Source organism: Sapajus apella, unplaced genomic scaffold (assembly GCF_009761245.1).
Source record: "Sapajus apella isolate SASKATOON/1434 unplaced genomic scaffold, GSC_monkey_1.0 scaffold22, whole genome shotgun sequence".
Taxonomy (NCBI): Eukaryota; Metazoa; Chordata; class Mammalia; order Primates; family Cebidae; genus Sapajus; species Sapajus apella.
The window spans coordinates 2,212,587-2,233,360 of NW_022436962.1; the positions used below are offsets into that span (position 1 = coordinate 2,212,587).

At 34.2% G+C, this 20,774-nt stretch overlaps 1 protein-coding gene across 9 annotated transcripts in view; it reads left to right on the forward strand.

Annotated features, from left to right (window-relative positions):
- The window catches only part of PTPRC (protein tyrosine phosphatase receptor type C), a 122,736-nt gene that overhangs the window by 69,363 nt on the left and 32,599 nt on the right, over positions 1–20,774 (forward strand). For 6 of the 9 annotated variants that reach the window (XM_032288641.1, XM_032288645.1, XM_032288648.1 and 3 more), the window contains 7 exons: positions 472–597; positions 2,135–2,272; positions 5,042–5,161; positions 8,659–8,817; positions 10,015–10,223; positions 14,137–14,197; positions 20,064–20,172. In XM_032288641.1, the coding sequence (XP_032144532.1) occupies positions 472–597; positions 2,135–2,272; positions 5,042–5,161; positions 8,659–8,817; positions 10,015–10,223; positions 14,137–14,197; positions 20,064–20,172 (922 nt within the window). The remainder of the gene's footprint in view (positions 1–471; positions 598–2,134; positions 2,273–5,041; positions 5,162–8,658; positions 8,818–10,014; positions 10,224–14,136; positions 14,198–20,063; positions 20,173–20,774) is intronic. The other 3 variants (XM_032288643.1, XM_032288646.1, XM_032288644.1) reach the window with 2 other exon arrangements.

Sequence of the window (20,774 nt, forward strand, 5' to 3'; positions counted from 1 at the left end):
TTTATTCATTTTCCCTAAATATTACTAAGATAAATTACCAATTGCACACAGAAAATGACAATACTTGAAAATGCATTATCCAAGAGGGAAATCCCCAATACTTTTTACAATAATCATTCAATTAAAAGCCAATGAAAGAGTAAACAGTAAATTGAAGACATAAACAAAAATACAAAATGGAGTGTTTTTTAAAATTTGCAAAAGCTACAATTTTATTAATATGTTGGCTAGCATTTCTTTTTTAAAAGTAGCATAACTTCTAAATGAAACACTACCAAAATATATGGTGCTAAAAATAACAACGTAAATAATTAAAAAACGCCAAATCCTGATAGTTATTAGACTTTTTCCCATAGCAATCTCAATACTTACCAAATACTATGTCATTTGCATAATTTCAATGGCTTTTACTGAGAATATGGCACACATTATGAAATACTAATCAAGCCTATTTCTGTGTCTACTTGACAGGGGTTGATAAGTTTCGGTTAGAGGATCATACACCGCCTGAAAAAGCAAATACTACTATTAATTTAGAATGGAAAACTGAAAAGTTTGCTTGCGATGGAAATAAAATTACATACAGATTTCAATGTGGTAAGAATATAACACTGACCAGATAATTTTTTTGTGTTACAATGTTGTTCTAGATAGTATTTAATCTCTACCTTTCTCTCTTTCTCTCTGCTCTCTTGTCCTCCGTTTCCCTTCCTTCCTTCCTTCCTTCCTTCCTTCCTTCCTTCCTTCCTTCCTTCCTTCCTTCCCTCTTTCTTTCTTTCTTCTTTCTTTCTTTCTTTCTTTCTTTCTTTCTTTCTTTCTTTCTTTCTTTCTTTTTCTTGGTCTGTGGTATATTTAGAGTTAAATAATTAAATTATCTATGCCACACAAACAAACTCACAAAACAAATGAATACAGCTCATGAAAAACAAATATTGAAAAATTAAAATTCAATTAATTTACAAGAACTTTCTTGGCAGTTGTTATACACAAGCATTGCTGAAAGAACAGGAGAAAAGGGTTTTATAAGAAGATGATGATACTCAAACTCTGTTATGAAGAAAGAAAACAAATACAAGATTGTATGGTTCAAAAGTTCATTTTGTCTGTCCTCCATCAACAAAATTCATATACAAGTTCAAGAATACTTAGCTATCAGTAAAGCAGAAGAAGAACAGCACATGCTTCGAGGGATAAGTTTGGGTTTGAATTGAGGCAACTAATAATTGAGATAGTATTTTTTTTAAGTGTATTTGAATTTAATGAGATGGACTCCCCCACCCTTTGACATAAAGCCATCTGCCAGGCCATAGCTGGCATGACAAATGTGTGCATGTGTGCCTGTGCGTGCACACACACCCACAGACACACACATAGAGGATGGAGCATTGTACTGGGTGTAATCATCATGTAATCATCATAGTATAGATGGATGGACATGAGGCAAATGCATGTGGAAAGGAAGAGAAAACCTAAGACAGATCAATGATAACATAATGTTCTCTCTAGAGAATCTATTAGGCAAAGACTAGCTGAGGTGCAATCTTAGCTTTAAGTTATACTTACTATATACGATTGAACATCCCTAATCTGAAAATCCAGAATTGAAATGTTCCCAGAATCCAATACTTTTTGAGCACCAATATGATGCAGCTGAAACAAGGGAAAAATTTTACACCTGAACTAAAGTGACTGGTCATAGTGAAAATGCAGAAACACAACACAGGGCTTAATCAGCATCCCTAGAGAAAAATGAATGACCTTAAGCTGTGGACATGAGGCGTATATGAAGCATAAATGAATTTTGCATTTGAACTTGTGTCCTATCCCCAAGATATCTTACCATCTATATGCAAATATTCAAAAATCTGAAAAAGAAAGGAAAAAAAAAAACCCACCTAAATCCAAAACACTGGTGCCAGGAATTTTGAGTAAGGGACACTAAACCTGTATTTTCATAAAAGTTGAATGTAGCAAAATTATTTTTGGGATCTTTGACTTTGATTATTTTGGCAATCTTCATAGATGTTTCAGTCTGATAAACATTAAATAGAGAATTATAAATGTAAAATTAGAAAATAAATGTACGTGTGAAATATTGTATCGTATACTCATTTGAAATATTTCTTTATTTCAGGTGAAACACCATCTGATAAGAAATACATTATTTTAGAAGGCCTTAAACCCAACCATAACTATACATGTGATTCAGAAATACTCTATAATCACCGCAAGTATATTAACATAAGTAAAATTATTCAAACAGATTTTGGGAGTGAGTATGTTATTTACATTTATATATAAAATTGCTTTCCTTTTCATGTTTATATAATCCTTTGAGAATCATAGAAAATGAGTTGTCTTTTCACTGTTTTTTAATACTTTTTAAGCATTTTTTTTTATTTCAATGAAGCTCCATTTCAATTTTCACTTCTTTTGTTTATGCTTTTGGTGTCATATATAAAAGTCAATTGCCAAATCCAAGGTTATGCAGATTTATCCATATGTTTTATTCTAAAAATTTCATAGCATTAGCTCTTAAATTTAGCTCTGTTATCCACTTTGAATTAATATTGGTATATGGTGTGAGGTTTGAATCTGATTTCATTTAGTTGCATATGACCATCTATTCTAGTGCCATTTGCTGAAAACACTAATTATTCTCTCATTGAATAGTCTTGCCATTCTTGTCAAAAATTTGTTGATCATAATAATGGGTTTATTTCTGAACTTTTAGTTTTATTTTATTGATTTATGTGTCCATGTTTATACTAGTACCACACTGTTTATTACCGCTGCTTTGCAGTAAATTTTGAAATTGGAAACTGTAAGTTCCCCAAAATTGTTACTTTTCTTCAAGATTATTTAGAACATCTAAGGGAATTTGAAATTCTGTATGAATTGGATCAACCCTTTGATTTTTATAAAGAAACCATCTGGGATTCTTACAGGGATTGCATTGAATCTGTAGATCAATTTAGGAAATATTGCCATCTTAACCATGTTAGTCTTCTAGTTTATGAACACAAAGTGTCTTTCCATTAATTTAGATCTTCTTCAATTTATTTTCAAAATGTTTTGTAGTTTTCAGTGCATTGGTCTTATGATTCTTTTGTTAAATTTCTTTCTAGTTTAAGTTTCTTCCTGCTTACAATGCTGTTGTTTACTAAATTACATTTTCAGATTTGTTACTAAAGTACAAAAATACAATTTTTCTGTATTGATCTTGCAATCTGTCACATTATTATCATTATTATCACTATTATTAGTGATAATATTGAGATTTGATGCAGCTTATTAATGTGATTCTGAATTTCATATAAGGATAGTTGAAGGCTAAAGAGGCTGCCTGTATCCATGTCTCCCCATAATCCTCCAAAATAATATACGGCTACAAGAAAAGAAAATAAAACTATGTAAAAACTATATCCCCAGCATAACCAGAAAATTTTAATATATTTTTGATAAATAACAAAGTTATTACATCCTCTGTAAATCAATGTAACAAAATAGAAATCCCAGAAAACTGTATTTTATATTTGAAAAAAGCACAAAGTGTTTTCAGTGGGGGAAACACAGTCTTTCCAACAAATGATCCTGGTATCTCTGTAGAAGAAAAATAAACATCAGCTTTCACCTCTCAACAAACACAAAAATTAACTCAAAATGGATTCCAGACCTAAATACTGAAGCTAAAAATAATAAAAATGTCTAATCAAAGACATAGGAGAATATGTGTGCCTTTAGCAAAGACTTCTTCGGGCACAAAAGCAAAAATCATAAATTTTTTTTGGTTGAATCAGACTTAATCTAAATTGAATATTCCTGCTCTTTGAATGAGGCCATTAAGGAAATAAAAAAGCATGACATAGTTTATAAAAAATAACAATTAATTTTTTCAACAAGAGAAGTTTTTCCAGCATATACAGAGAGCTCTTTCAGCTGCAAAATGAGGAATAAAATAGCTCGGTTGAAAATGGACAAATATTTTTAATATCTACTTCACAAAAAGGCGTCTACATTTGGTTAATAAGCACATTAAATGATGCTCAACGTCATTAGTTATCTGAGAATGCAACACCACCGAGATGATAAAACTATATATCCCTTAAAATGGCTAAACTTAAAAAGACTGATACTACTAACTATTGGTCAGGATGTGCAGTCATGACCCAGGAATTTCACTCCAGGTATTTACCAAAGAGGAACATAGCAAAGCAGATTCATTCACAGTAGACAAACGTGGAAACAGCCCAAATGTGAGTCATAGGTAAAATGTGGTATATCTTTACCATAACCACTGATAAATTTTTCAAATGTAACTATGACACATGCAACTAAGTGAATGAATCTTCAGAACTTTACATTGAGCGCAATATGTTAGGTGTGAAAAAGAAATTGCCGTTTAATTTAATTTACATGCAAAGGGTAAAAAGACAATTTTAATCTGTAGTAACAGAAAGTTGATAAGAAAGGTATGTGAGTATGGTCAAAGGAGCTTGACTGGGAAGTACCACAGAAGGATGTTTTGGGATCACAGAAATTTTCTTTATCTTGATTGTGGTATTGGTTATGTGGATGTATACATTTGTTAAAATTCATTAAACTATATCTCAAATGGGTATGTTTTAATGTAAATTATACTTCATACATTTTATATAAACATTTATCAGCATTCCTCAGTTTCGAATGACTAGTTACTGAAAGCAATGACAAGGGCTACTCAATGACTGCTAAATTTATCAGTGCTGTGAATGCCAGATTCTCCGCACAGTGAAACCTACAAACATGAAAGGAAAAGGGGGTTCTCAGATATCTTCAAGTCAGTGGAATGCGTAGGTTTCACAATGCCGATCTGGTGTGACATTTACTTTGTTAAAGGAATTTATTCTAAAATTAATTAAATAAGCCCAAATGCCTTTCTTTAAATTTTAATTCATCATTTGTCAAAATATGGTTATTAATAATGCATGCTTATAGTATGCAGAATGCTTTATCCATGTCTCATTTTTCATATTACATAATATTCTTATTCTTTTAACAGTTCCAGGAGAGCCTCAGAATGTTACATGTAGAAGTGAAGGTGCCCATAAAGGAGTAATTACCTGGAATCACCCTCAGAGTTTATTTCACAATTTCGCTCTATGTTTTCAAAACAAGCCAGGTAATTAGTATAGAATTTAATTTCATCAGGAAAGAGAAATGAAGAATTTGAAAGTACTAGAAATTTGATTGAGCCAGTGAGCCACAAAGCTCTCTGCTTAGAGACTAGATAGTCATAGTATACACCCTGATCTTAGCATTGCTTCCGCTCCTTCAAAGCTTTCCAGCCCCAAAAATGACTAAAATCTAGAACATTCTGAATATTTGCTTGTCCCTCTTGATCTTAGTTTAAATCTTTTTGCTTCAAAATCTAGAGACAGAAAACCCCTGGATGACAATACTCATTTCTGTCTTGCAAATGTTATGTAAGTGATTTGAACCACTTTGAGCTCATCATTCAGGCTCCTAAACAAACCGACAAACAAGCAAACCCCTTGTAAAATTTGCTTCAGTTAGTAATACAGACAAAATGTTGGGTGAATAAAAATGAACATGGGTCCATGTAGCCACTCAGGCCAGTTTGGTGGAAACTTGGCAGCATAGTTCTAAGTTTAGAATTATATTTCTGAAGAAGTAATGCATTAAAAAAAAAAAAAGAAAAATGCTGTGACTAGTTCACTCACGAAATGTTCAAATGAGATGCTATTTAAGAGAACAGATATCTCCAGGACACTATCAAGGATCTAAAATGTTTGTAGGAAATAACGTCAGTGGAGCATCTCAGAGCAGCCTCAATGCCTGGGATAGCCCTTTCTCTATGCCTTTGTCCACAGTTTAAAATAGGAGTGAAGTGAACCTCTCATAGAATTCTGTCACTGTGTGCTGTGGGAAGGAACCAGACATAAATTTCAAAATTTGAAAAATGAAAGACTGTTTTTCTTCATTATGTTATTTTATAATTTAATGGCCTTTTTTGTTAGTGTCTTTAGGTCTTAATAATCGAACTACCAAAGCAAAGTTAAATACGCATGTAGTTTTCAAATTCACATAAGATTCAAATGCCACAGAAAAGAAGTATATACGATATATTTGAGGATATGGTAAATTTAAATCTATGAGGAAGGAAAAATGGAAACTTTAGGAAGATAAAACAGCAGAGGTACTCTCTGCCTCACTGGACCCTTCTACAAACACCTTGTGTAGCTTCTATTAAGAACACATTTTTTTTTTCTTTCCCTTCTCTGAATCTTCTGTTCACTATCCCTTGCTACATTCTTCAGTGTCTATATTCTGTTTTGTTGTTGTTGCCGTTGTTTGAGATGGAGCGTCACTCTGTCACCCAAGCTGAGTGCAGTGGTGTGATCTCAGCTCACTGCAACCTCCGCCTCTCAGGTTCAAGCGATTCTCCTGTCTCAGCCTGGGATTACAGGCGCGCACCACCATACCCAGATAATTTTTTTTTTTTGTATTTTCGGTAGAGTCAGAGTTTCACCAGGTTGGTCAGACTTGTCTCAAACTTCTGACCCGGTGATCCACCCACCTCGGCCTCCCAAAGTGCAGAGATTACAGGTGTGAGCCACCGCGCCCGGCTGATGTGTATACTTTTTCTACTAGAGAGCATTGTCGATGTCAGAGTATATGATAGACATTTTATGTGTTTATCGATCTTTTGTATTTTACACAATTTTTTTAAACCCTCTATTTGCAATGCATTTGCATAATTAGGGTAAGAAGGATGTAATGAGTTAGCAGCAGTCTGTGAGTTTTGCATTGTTTGTTTGCAACCAGCATGGCTCCTTCTTATTGGGCAACTACATAGTGTTACCCAAATTTACTAGCTGTCCACATAGAACACTTAAACGGGATTGGATGGCTGAGAAGAGGAGGCTGGATGATTCAGGCTGTGTGTTTTCTTTTCTCCAAAGCTGCAGATTGCTGACTGAATGCAGCTTTGGACCATGCACCGACACAGCGTGACGGGCTGTTTCAGCTCTACTCTAAACAGTGTGCTCTGCTTTTGATTTCTCATTCATCCCAAACATACGCGTCTCATCCTCTCCCACGTTATCGAAGTCAAAGAGAGTTGATAGGATTGTAATACTGTTAAGGCAATTTTTGAAAACTTTTCTCACCATTTAAAATAAAATACCTATTAAAAATCCACAGGAAGAAAGTCTACGAAACTTGCAGTTTGTGTTATTTTTTAATCAGGTACTAAATTTCACTTCATTATTTCACAATTATTTATTCAGTGTTTCTGAAAAAGAGAGATTAAAAGAGGAGAAAAATATGATTGATGTTAATTTAGTTTTCTTCATTTAGCAGGTATTTTATGTTTTATTTAAAGATTTTATCAACTCAATAACTCTCAGTGAAGCACATACATATCTTTATAGTTCATACGATGAAACTGAGTTTAACAGAAAATGTGGTAGATGCTCAATTTCAACAGCTTGACCTGTATTCTTTCTGCTCCTGTTTTGTTTGTTTGCTTGTTTCCTCACATTTTTAGTATATTTTGGGGAACTGTAGTTTTATCTTATTAACTTAATGATGCAAAGTGACAGTGAAGCTTCTTGGGAATTGGGGAAGAGATCTTTTGTGCTTTATTGGATTTTAAAGGACTATTTTTCAAAAGTTGTTGAAAGCAATAAGCACCTTTCAAGACCATGGCGATGTTGTTGGAAATTATTTTGTGTAATGCCTTTTTTTTTTTTAAGAGAAAAAGAGCAAATAGCTTAATCCCTCTGTGGCTCAGTTTTCTCATCTGTAAAACCAGATGATACTGAGTACCAACTAATAGCTACAATGATGGTTAAATTAATTATTTCATGTATACCACTTGAAACAGTGCTCGGCACAAACAGTGAGTTATTGTTTTTTTAAAATCGTTATTGATATTGTCATTATCATTGTAACTGCTATCCAGAAACACGTTGCCGCTCTAATCATCCTCTTTCCTGACGTCAGTTGGCTACTCAAAAATAGGAGCAGCTGGTGATCTTTTTACTTAGCAAGTACTAGGTCTTCTGCCTGAATGTGAAAACACACTTAGACACTGTCCTACCTCTCATATGCCTTGCCAGCCAGAGTCTGTTGTGCTGACCGTGTTTGTCCCTAAACTCAAAAACATTCCTTCTTTCGTTTGTAATGTTTTCTGTTCTCCCTTACATGTATTCAGTTCTACTTACCTTTCAATGAACAGCTCACTTCCGCTTCCAGCATGAAGCCCTCGTTCTCACAGCTCCCGTTAATTAATGTAGTGTCCAAATTAGTATGTTAGAATCAACCTAGTGATTGATGAGCAAATGGATTCTGCATCTAACATTCAAAAAGTAGCTAATACTAATGTTCCAAGTTTGGAGGTTAAATTAAATATCAGACAAGGTTTGCTGAAAAAGAATCATTCTGAAACATTGCAACTCAAGACTTAAACTATCCCCTGGGTGCTGTGTTTTCTCAGAAAGAAAAGAGATCATTTTCACAAAGGGTGTACTTATTTTTCAATCACTCAGTGGTTTGGAGTCCACTTGGAAAAATATGATGTAAAGACCAAATTAGATATGTAGTAGTCCTGACTTTTAATGACTTACTAAATTTTTAAATTTTTTTCCTTGGAAGATAAGTGCTTCAAATTGGATAAAAACCTCACCAAATATGATTTGCAAAATTTGAAACCTTATACAAAATATGATTTGTCATTATATGCCTACATCATTGCAAAAGTGCAACGTAATGGAGCTGCTGTACCATGTCATTTCACAACTAACAGTGCACGTAAGTTATGTTTTAATGCTTCTTTCCGTGAATGGTGAAAAGCAAAGTATGAACTTTCTAGCCTATAATATTTCTATCTTTAGTCTAGGAAGCATATTTACCTGGCACATTTGTTAACATCAAGGGCTTATAAACACGTAAAATCAAAAAAATTTAAAAATCATTGTCCTGGGTTCTCTCTGCTCTTCAGATATAGTCATTTTGTAAAATTTGAAGCAATTCAGCACCTAAGCAACTTAGATTAAAACATCCACTGTCTGCTGTTGTCTTTACCCTCTGGAAATATTAATTATAATCAGAAACCTACAATGTCTCATAAAACATTAGCCTACTAACCTCTGGTCACCTGATAAAACATTTTATAAAATATAATATTTTATTAGCATTTTCTTCTCTTTCTTACCCTCAACTAGTTACTATTTGATGCCACATTATCCCTTGAAGATTTCCTTTCAATAGCATTTGGCTATTGCCACCTGTATAATCTCTCCATAGTTTTCATGCCCAAAGCTAGATCTGCTTCTGGGGTACATGTTAACTTCCATTGAAGACAAAGAAGAAGAAATGCCCTGTGTAAGGCAGCATCTATACCTCCAGAGACCCTAACAAGCACTAGGCTTGTGAAGAAATTTTGTGGTATTCAGGGCTGAATTTAAAACACTCTTAAGGTAATTTAGGTTTTGGTTTAAAAAGTTCAGGTCCTGGAGTTCTATGCTTTTGTTGATTTCCCGAGTTTCTATGATATCACGGAAAATGAAGGCAATTTGTTTCTGTTCCTGAAGAACCCATCTAGGTGATTACCAGGATAACATTAGTACTCCAGGAAAAGAGACCCTGGGTTGTAAAATTGGAGGTTTCCCAATCAACAACATTTTTCCTCTCCTCTCCCCTACCTTCCCCTCTTCCTCTACTCCCCTGACTTTTTCTCTATTCTCTAATTTGATAAATGCTCCACCAAGGATTGCAATAACTCTCATGGCTTCATGTACAACCTTTATGCTAATATTTAATGAATGAATAAGTGATATATTTTTAGGGATTTTGCTGTGGCTTTTTAATTTATGTACTATCATAACTTCCTCATTCATAACCCCCAAGCTAACACTTAAATACTTTATACTGTATACAAGTATTATCAAGTAATTTACGTATGCATCTATTAAATGATGAATAACAAATCTTTCTTCATTTTGATAGGTCCAAGCGAGGTCCAGAACATAACTGTCTCCATAATATCAGATAATAGTGTGCTTGTCAAGTGTAAGGCTCCCAAGGATCTTAATGGCCCCATTGGACGTTACCATTTGGAAGTCAAAGCTGGAAATACTCTAGTTAGAAATGAGTCCAATCATACGTGCCTTTTCCATGTAAAAGATCTTCGATATTCAACAACATACAATTTTTCGGTAAGATTATGCTCTCTACATTACTATAGTACCAACATACATTATAATGATTGATTTATAGTACTTAAATAACTTTAAGAGCATTGCTCACATGAGATTGAGAAGCTCTGATGCCTAAAGGAATCTCACTTAAAAAGGTCAAAAAATTGACTCTAAAATTTTTATCCCTAGAACTAAAGTCAGTGGTTTAAAGCAAATGTTTCATTGGAATAGTTTAGAACTTCAGTAGGACTTAATTATAACTAAATTATTGCTTCTGTGTCAAGAAGCTCAACACTTTATGCGCAACATATTATTATTTTACCAAATCTATCTTTGGCTTTTTATCCTTAGTAATGTGGATTTTTTCAATTGCAAAATTTCACAGGTACTTTGAGGTTAGAAAATATTTGAAATAAATACTAGAAAATACTAGTGAGCATACAGAATTTAAAATACCCATTATCTCCCTGTCTACTGGACATAGTTTGCACGAAGGACTTCATAATATACACGTTTATATGCATTTAACACATGTATTATCAACATTCTGAATACACAGTTTGGTAAAGTGTATTTTTAATATATCAGTATGTCATGCACACCTATATTAAATATTTAACCACGATGTAGTTTTTAACGATTGTATAATATTCTGTGTATGGCTTTATCACATTCTACTAACTATGTTGGTCTCTTATATAAACAACATTCAGATAACACACTTATGGGTAAAGCAAAATTTTTGAATATGTCTTTAATAATTTATGTTTTATAAATTCCTAAAAATGCATTTATTGGGTCAAAAGGAATTTATAAGTATTTTGAGATTTTATTGGATATATAACTTTTTTTCTATGATTTTCACCAAATTATTCTTCTGTATCAGTGTATGAAGTGACTGCTTCTTAAGAGGCTCACCGACGCTGAATATGCCTTTCTTTTTCTTTATTTAGAGGTTGAAATATGGCATTGGTATCTTTATTTTAATGGGGTTTCTTTACTTATCGTTGAAGGCAATTATAGTTTTGTTGTTGCACTTTGTGTTATTCTTTACCTCTTTTGCCCAGTTTTCTCTGGGGAAATACCTTGAATATTAATGATATTAAACTCTTTGTCACATGTGTAATAAATGTTGATATCAGTTTATAATTTGCATTTTAATTTTCTTCACAGCACTTTAAGTCATATGTAATTCCCCTTTTTATTTTTAAGCAAATATATGTCATTTTTATTCCTGCTAAATGAAATTTACATAGTTAACTTTTTAATATGATGTTGACAAACAGCTTCATATTCTTTTATTTATTTATTTATTTTTGAAATGGAGTCTAGTTCTGTCCCCCAGACTGGAGTGCAGTGGCATGATGATCTGGGGTCGCTTCAACCTCCGCCTCCTTGGTTCAAGAGATTCTCCTGCCTCAGCCTCTTGAGTGGGTTGGATTACAGGCGCCTGCCACCACACCTGGCAAATTTTTGTGTTTTGAGTAGAGATGGGGTTTCACCGTGTTGACCAGGCTAGACTTGAACTCCTGACCCCAAGTAATCTGCCCACCTCTGCCTCCCAAAGTGGTGGGATGACAGGCATGAGCCACCACACCCAGCCCATATTCTTTATCACTTAAAGAAGTGTTTTTATATTTATAAGCTTTTTTGGTTTTGTTTTTGAATGGAAATGTAGGTTGGATTTTATCAATTTTTTATGGCATTATGATAGATGCTGCCATAGTCGTGATGCCATGGTGTGATTTATTTATATGATGAATTACAGTGATAGGTTTTCTAATGTCAAAACCATTGTCATATTCTAAGAGAAAAACCCCTGCTCTGTCATTGTGTGGTATTCTCTCAGAGTATTGTTGAAATCAAGAGCCCATTATTTTATTGTCTTTATTAGTAGTTATTCAAAAAGGAGCTCAGTAAGTGGGTAGAGATGGTATTGGCATAACATCATTTTCATTAAATTTGGTATAAAGTTTATACTGATCTGATAAAACACATTGCATATATGTTCCTGTTTTTCTATATCATATAATTTTTTAATTTTTGATTTTATTATATATTTTTTGAAACAGAGTCTGGAAAAGTAATAATAATGCAATCAAACTAAAATAGAATTTTATTTTACCCAGGCTGGAGTGCAGAGGCGTGATCTCGGCTCACTGCAACCTCTACCTCCCAGGTTTAAGCAAGTCTCCTGTCTCAGCCTCCCGAGTAGCTTGGATTACAGACCTGCGCCAGGCCTGACTATTTTTTGTAGATTTAGTAGAGACAGGGTTCACCATGTTGGTCATACTGTCCTGGAACTCCTGATCTCAAGTGATCTACCCACCTTAGCCTTCCAAAGTACTGGGATTACAAGCGTGAGCCACTGTGCCAGGCTTATATTATATAACTTTAAATAGCATAGGAGTGATTTGTTCCCGAAAAATTTGTTTTGATTGCTTTCATGCAGAGAAACTTTTTAAGACTCATTTATATATTTTCAACAGGTTTAGTCTTTTCAGATATTTTACTCTTTTTGAGTGAGTGTGCCATATATATATTTTAAATGAATAGCCAATGTAAAAGAAATAGTTTGTTATTGTCATATCATCACATATCAAACTTCATTTCCCACGACTTCCCCAGTGCCCGTTAAGCTCCAGGTGCACTTGTTTCCCTGCAGTTTCTCAAATGCGTCTAGGTGTCACTCTGTTTAGCCACCTCACTCATGTCCTTCCTGCTTCCTAGAATATTCCTCTCCCACTCTTCAAATCTTGTAAGTTACTCTGGGAAAATATAGGTGTACGTCATATTAAAATACAAACAACTTTCAAATTAGGAGATAATTATTCAGTTTCTAATTCTCTTCCCCGACTCTTCAGAAGACTGTCTTTTGTTTTCTTCATTATACTTGACATATCTTCTTTTTATGCTTATTTATGTCTTCATTATCGTGCTTACAGCTTCACGAGAGAGCAGTCATTTCAGCTTTTCCACCATTGTGACCTCTGGTTAATAAATTAATGAAGTTGATTTATTATTATGATGATTTCTTTTCTTTTTCATAGATTTATTTTGATGTTCTTTGGGTGGATTTCAGATTAAAAGTGTTTTCTTCCTTGTAATTTCTTTTCTTTTTTATAAACTAAAAGAAAAAAAAGGCTACGGATTATCTTTTGATAAAATTGTGACTGTATCCCATATTTATATTATTTATCACTAATTTCTGAATGTCTTCACATGAAATGTAATCAATGATTCTCAAAGTAAAACCTTTTTATTATTGCTAATTTCTAATGAGTCTGTAGTTTTAATTTGGGAGAGATTTTAATTTACCCGTTATTTAAGAGTTTTTCTGCATTTCTGGTGCTTGAATTTCTTATTGCTACTAATTAGTTTATAAAAGTTAATTGGCTTTTACAAGTTCTGCCTTTTGGGATTTATAGAATAATTTTTACAGCTCAGTATATGATATTTATGAATATTCTGTGAATATTAAGTAAATTATATATTCTCCATAGGATAAAAGCTTAGGTATATATTTGTCAGATTTATTACATTTATTATTATGCTCTTTTGATGATATTATTCAGATCTATTTTACTTAAATTTTTTTTGGTCAAAGATTCTTACTGCTCTTTTGCTCCTTTCAGCCTAATAGGGAATTTTAACTTTTATTTATGAATATTTTGATGTATTGGATTTCATTTCTTTGCTAATTATAACAATATTATTATTGCTAAGTGACACAAGATGTCTTTATATCTTTTTGATTGTGTTTTCAAATATACTTGACAACATATTGACATTACCTTGAAGTTTAACTGAAGCAAATCAGCATACTTTTAATATAAACAGCATCATATGAAAAATAATATATATGTTTACATTATGATATATAAATTTACATTAGAAAACTAAATTATTTTATTTTTGTTACTGAATTCAGGCCTATTATCACAATGGAGACTATCCTGGAGACCCAGTTAGTGAAGCTAAATCAACATCTTGTAAGTTATCACTGGGCTATTTATTATATATATTAAGATAATATTAATGCTTATAGAGATATTTTATACTCACACATTTGATTGTTAGTGCTTAAATTATATGTTTTCAATATATATGATTTTTAATTGTCAGTAAAACCATATATATAAGTAAATATATTAAAATACTATATCTTAAATTCAAGTTAAGAGATTCAATTATTAAAGGACTGTTGAATTCATAAGAGGATTTACATACCCAAACCATTAAATAATGATTATGTTTATGAAATATCTTCATCTTAGTAACTTTTTTGTTTACTGTTTTAGATTATCTATTTAGCAGAAGTGGGCCTTAGATACAAGTCTGTCTTTGATTTACCTAATGGAAGCTTAGCACTCCCTAACAACAATATGGCTATTTAAATGTTTATCATTGATATTTAAAATATTTTTATCAAAGCAAAAGCACACAAGAAAAAGTGCTTACATTAAATTTCATTAAAAAAATGAAAACAGTAGCTTCATGTTACATTCCCCACTCACGATTCTGTTTGCCAGGCAACCACTTTTAACTAATTATATTTTGGGTTCTCCCTTAGTTTCCTTTATATATATATATATAAATGATCTGTATATTGCTCTTTCTCAAGTTACTAACATTACCAATTGATCTGAGCCTATGGAGGAAGAAGACTTAGTATGCTATTTTAGGCTTTCTCTACTGGTTAACTTTGTAAATAGAATTATTTAAATCTGTATGCACTTTGTTGTCAGCCACAGATTATTCCCAATGCTATCTTTGCCACTTCTAGGTCTTTCTGTCTTACATACATATGCATGTGCACAAACACTGATATGAATGCAAAGTCAAAAGGGAAAATTTAAAAACAGCTTATTTTCCAAACTACTTTATAAGTCCTCTGTAAAGTTTTAGTTCTTTCTGCTCAGATTTATGAAGTAAAAACTCCTTGGGTTAAATGTCAAAAAAATGCAGCAAGGTAGCTTTGATTTTATTTCCATATTACCTTTTTCTTTTATAATATCTTCTTAATAAAAATGACTTCATTGAATCTTTCCTATTAAATTGTAAATAATTTATAGCAGTCATAAACTTAGCTGAACATCTCACACTCACATCTTAATAGGCCAGATCTGAAACTATTTCACTCGGAAAGACACAGAACAGAAAGCACAGCATGCTAGCCAGGGATACTGGCAGTGGGAATCCTTGCAGCAGTGCACACAGCAATCCGGTTACTTTTCTTACAACGCTCTCAAAGACAACTGAGATAGGAGAGGATGAGACTAGATGTATAGCTGTGGGAGCTGCATTCCAAAAGGAATCAATATCTCTTAACTATTTCCATGGGCATAGCTTCCAGACATGCCAACAGGGATATGCTCAGTTACGAGCAGACACTGCGCTCAGGGAAGCTCAAAACTAGTATTTCCCGTGAGGACAATAGACTTCATAGACAGCACTCTCAGGCGTAGTTTAGCAATCAAAGCTCATTTTGCCATTAGCAATGTTGTCTGGTAGTGCAGCTAATATTCCACTTTTATCAGGTCAATGGAGCCAAAAAATTAGCCCACATCCTTTTTCCACAAAGTGGGGAAATACCGTGTTCACTTTCTGTTTACAATATCATTATCCTAAGAGATAGTTACTTTTAAAATGGTGATATCTATTCCAGGAAAGGACTTGGATTGTGAATTGCTACAGCACAGCTACTAGGGAGATGTTGTTGGGTTTCCCCGGCATAGCATCCACCACCCGTATTTTGACATCATTGTCAATTGAATTCCTGGGGACCCCTTCTTCTTGCTCTGATCTGGACTCCCTCCCTCTCTCTTTTTTTTTAAGATGGGGTTTCACCATGTTGGTCAGGCTGCTCTCGAACTCTTGACCTCAGGTGATCTGCCCGCCTCGGCCTCCCAAAGTTCTGGGATTACAGGCCTGAGCCACCGTGTCCAGCTGCTCTGAGCTGGACTCTCACATGCCATCTTAAAATATTCCCCCATCAATTTTCTGGTTTAGATTTGCTGTATCACACGTAGTTTTTTTTTTTTTTTTTTCCCCTTCTGATTTCACTGATATATATTCTCTAGTGTAAGAAAAAATATTCTAATTCTTTCATACATAAAAATATCTTTAATCTACTCTGGCACTTGTTCAGTATTTTGACTAGATATAAAATTCTAAGTTAAAAGTTATTTCTGTCTTATCCTCCTGCATCCCATTTTACTTTCTAATTCCATCCTCCATCCTTTCTCTCTCTCTCCCTATTTATTTTTTTTGTTGATCTGTTCCCAAGTTTTCCTCCCCTGGAAATATTAGGTTTGTCTCTTTATTCTTGGAAAAAAAGAGTCTCCTGCATAATTTTTTTTTTTTTTTTAAGACGGAGTTTCACTCTTGTTGCCCAGGCTGGAGTGCAATGGCTCAATCTTGGCTCATTGCAACCTTCACCTCCTGGGTTCAAGCGATTCTCCTTCCTGACCTTCCCGAGTAGCTGGGATTACAAGCATGCACCATTATACCTGGCCAATTTTTGTATTTTTAGTAGAGACGGGGTTTCAGCATGTTGGTCAGGCTAGTCTCGAACTCCTGACCTCAAGTGATCTGCCCACCTCGGCCTCCCAAAGTGCTGGGATTATAGGTGTGAGCCACTGCTCCCAGTCCTGAGTCTTTTTCATTCATTCTTCTGGATACTGTTGGCCTCTGAAACCTGAAGATTTATAAATGGGAGAATTCTTTGCTCCATTTTCTTCCCATAGTCTTTTGTTGAGTCTATTAGTCATAGAACACATAAGTTGACTTATTATTTTGGCATTGCCCTTTGGTGTTGATGGTTTCCTTAAGAGCTTGGTTCTTATTGGGAGTCTAGTCATAGTCACAGTGAGACAAACAGGAAAGGTTGATTAGATGCTCTGTGGTCCTTAGAGGATCTTGGTGATTGAGGAGACTTCCTATGATATTATTGATTTCTTTTCTCTGCTATCATTCATTATCTCCAGAAATTAATTAATCTCCAGAAATTAATCTCCAGAATTATCCTACTCCTTGTTGTAGGGCAATGTGTGAGAGAGTGGCTCTTCTCACAGTAGGACAGGAGGATAGATGTCCAACTTTTTCATATGCAGACAATCACATTGCCCCCTTAATTTTAGTTCTGGGCCTCATCCCTTCTCTACTGAGCCTGACTTTAATTCTGAGTCTCTTACTGCTTTCATCTGATTTTCCTGTAGAAAATTAAATGTCTTCTCCTTCCTGGTAGTATTTTTTCAAGGAGACATTTGTGGTGGTGGTTGTTGTAAACAGACATTTGACTTCCGTTTTCTGACCCATGATTCACATTTACTGTATCTGTCACTTTCAAACTTGAGACTCAGGCATTCTGAATAAGTGGAATCTGTCCTTTTGATTTAGGCTATGGCCTTCTCTCCTTTGTTTTCTAACTTCTACAGCTTGTTGAAGTTGCTCTACCTCTCATTTCCCTTCTCTCATTTTCTCTGTAGTTATAGATCTATGATATTTTTAGTTCTTTAATATTAGCAGAGTTCCTGGAAAGAAGGGGGAAACATATGTGTGCTTAGAATGCAAACTTTATCTGAAGACTTGGCTATTTTATTATTAAGAAGGTTATCAAGAGAAGTCTGATACTGCTTCCTATTTTTGTAGAACCTAATCTATTATTATGGATTGGAATGCTAAGTTATAGTCATTTGAAGTTTCTTGCAAAATCTCACTTCAGAGTATTCTAGAGATCAGGTGTTGCCTCTGATGAGGTTTTTATTCACAAAATCTGGAAACAATCATGCTGATTGATATATGTATGCTATTAATCACTGGTATGGATTGACAATTTCAGTGAAAGGAATTTGAGATAGAGATGAGACAAGGAACACTTTGGGCCATTGTAGGAGCCTATTGCAATGAGAACATTTTCCCCTAAAAATATTCACTACAATCCAGCTATATATTCACATTAATCTATCCATCCATCTTTATATAGGCCGTTAAGTATAAATACCCTTTTAAAGGAGATAAAATTATTTCTAGTTTATGTATGGGGAAACTCAAGTTTGGATAACTTAATCTATTTGCTCTATGAGTCAAAGAAATGACAGAGCCTGAATTCCAGCTCAAGTCTTACAGTCTCAATCTGAAATCACTTTCAATATCCCTATTTCTATGAGTTTCCAACTACAGAAATTTTGATCATGAGATGAATTGTTTCTGGCAGCTGTTTGCTTGATAGAGCCATTTCCATCTTTCCAGCTGTAGAAAAACTCTCATGCTCAAGACCTCCACTTAACATTCAGAGAATACGTCCCCTCTACTTCCTTACCACCCTGCTTATTTCTTTTTAGAGTATACGAAAAAAATATATATTTATTTTTTCTTTTTCTTTTCATTTTTTTTTTTTTTTTGAGACAGAGTCTCACTCTGTTGCCCAGGCTGGAGTGCAGGCACAATCTTGGCTCACTGCAAACTCCGCCTCCTGGGTTTGAGCAATTCTTGTGCCTCAGCCTCCAGAGTAGCTGGAATTACAGATGCACATCATGCCTGCCTAATTTTTTATATATTTAGTAGAGATGGGGTTTCACCATGTTGGCCAGGCTGGTCTTGAACTCCTGGCCTCAACTGATTCATCTGCCGTGGCCTTCCAATGTGCTGGGATTGCAGGGGTGAGTCACCACACCTAGCTGTTCAGTTACCTTTCTAGTGTCTGTTTCCCCCAAACAGAATGCAAATTTCCTGAAAACTAAGATTTTTTTCTGCCTTATATTCTGTAGCATTTCCAGGGACTGTCTTCCTTTTTATCTTCACAGCGTTTTTATCTTCTAACCTACTTGACCATTAAGTTGTTCCTTCTTTTTATTATTAATTATCTATTTTTCTTCACTAGAGACTAAGTTCCATGAGGACGGAACCCTTGTGTTTCTTTACTGAGATATCCTAAGTACCTAGAGCTGAGTTTGGCAGACGACCAAAAACAAAGAACATTTTTTGTGAATAGTGAATAAATTAGTACTTACTACGCCCCAGCCATCGTGCTATGTGTTCACTGTTAATGAACACCTTTAGCCACATTTTAGAATTTTGGGAAAGGAGGCACAAAGATAACAAGGAATCTGGGCAAGTTCCCAACTAAGAAGTGTTAGAGCTAGGATTGGAAGCTAAGCAACCTGGCTCTGGAGCTGAGGTTAAGTCAATAGATTATTTTCCTGCATTTTCACTACATAAGAAAAGGTGAACATATTGGAGATACTTCCAACACACCCTCTCTTCTCTGCCCTTTCCCTAGAAAAGGGCAGGATTTCACATTAAACTTAATGAATATTTAAGTCAGGGTAGGTCTTATCCTAACTATAGAATGAAATCATTACTGTCTCTTGGTGAGTTGATTTTACACCTCAATGAACAGGTAAGAGGGCTTATCTTTGTGAAGTAGAAGTCTTTCTCATCCCCTTAGGAAGCTACCCACTTCTGCATATAAAGTCTAACTCCATGACTTTGTCTCCAAAAATTATAATAACTAGATTGGCTCTTCAATTCCTTCAAAATTAAGTGACTGAAAAAAAAGAATTAAATTTTAATGTGTCTCATGTAAGAACATGATTTAATCAAAAGAAAGAGGATTGTTCTTCTATTCTTACTCTCCTTAAATATAGAATGTTTTTTATTTGTTCTGAATAATATAGCGAAAATCACAGAATTAAAAATTTATTGTATTTGGCCTTATTCTAAACATTTTATTTTTTAAACATCTGACATTAAATTTAAAAATATGACAGTATAATTACTTTGGAGGTGATTATTCAGACAGTCTAGCAAGTTATTTGACAGCGGTTCTCTGAATGTATTATTTTTTATTTCTAGATAATTCTAAGGCACTGATAGCATTTCTGGCATTTCTGATTGTTGTGACATCAATAGCCCTACTTCTGGTTCTCTATAAAATCTATGATCTGCATAAGAAAAGATCCTGGTAAGAGCTGATTATAAATTTTTAAATAATAATAGTAGTAGTAATGGTGCAAACACATATCCATATGGCAGTGATGGAGTCAGTTAAATGAAATACATGAACTAGACAGAAGACAGCAGAAAACCCACTGCATGACAGAACTTTTAATCAAAAACTTTTAGTACGGTTTTATTGGTTTGAATTAAACATTAGTATTATTTTATAAATATACTAATAATGTTGTGAGCTTATTTAATAATAATCAGTGAAAGAATGTGTGGGTTTTTTAGTACAAAGTGGGTCAGAGGGATCTAGGAGTGACACAAGCAAAAGAAAGGAGGGAGAGGCCTGGGGAAGTTGATGGGTTTTTTTTGGCCAGAAACAACCACATCTTATGGAAAACAGGAGGTTTAAAATAAAATCATTTAGTTTCTTATGTGAGTTTAGCAACAATTCTTAGAAGGTTTTGACCTCACTCGCCTTTTCCTTACACCCCCTCCTCCCTCCTCTCTGCCTCTCCTTTCTCCCGCCCTTCTGTTATCCCTCCGCTCCAGGCTCTTCCTGTTTTCCCTCCTTTCCCCCTCTTTTTCTCTCTTCCCCATTTCTTCTCCCTGACTTCCTGC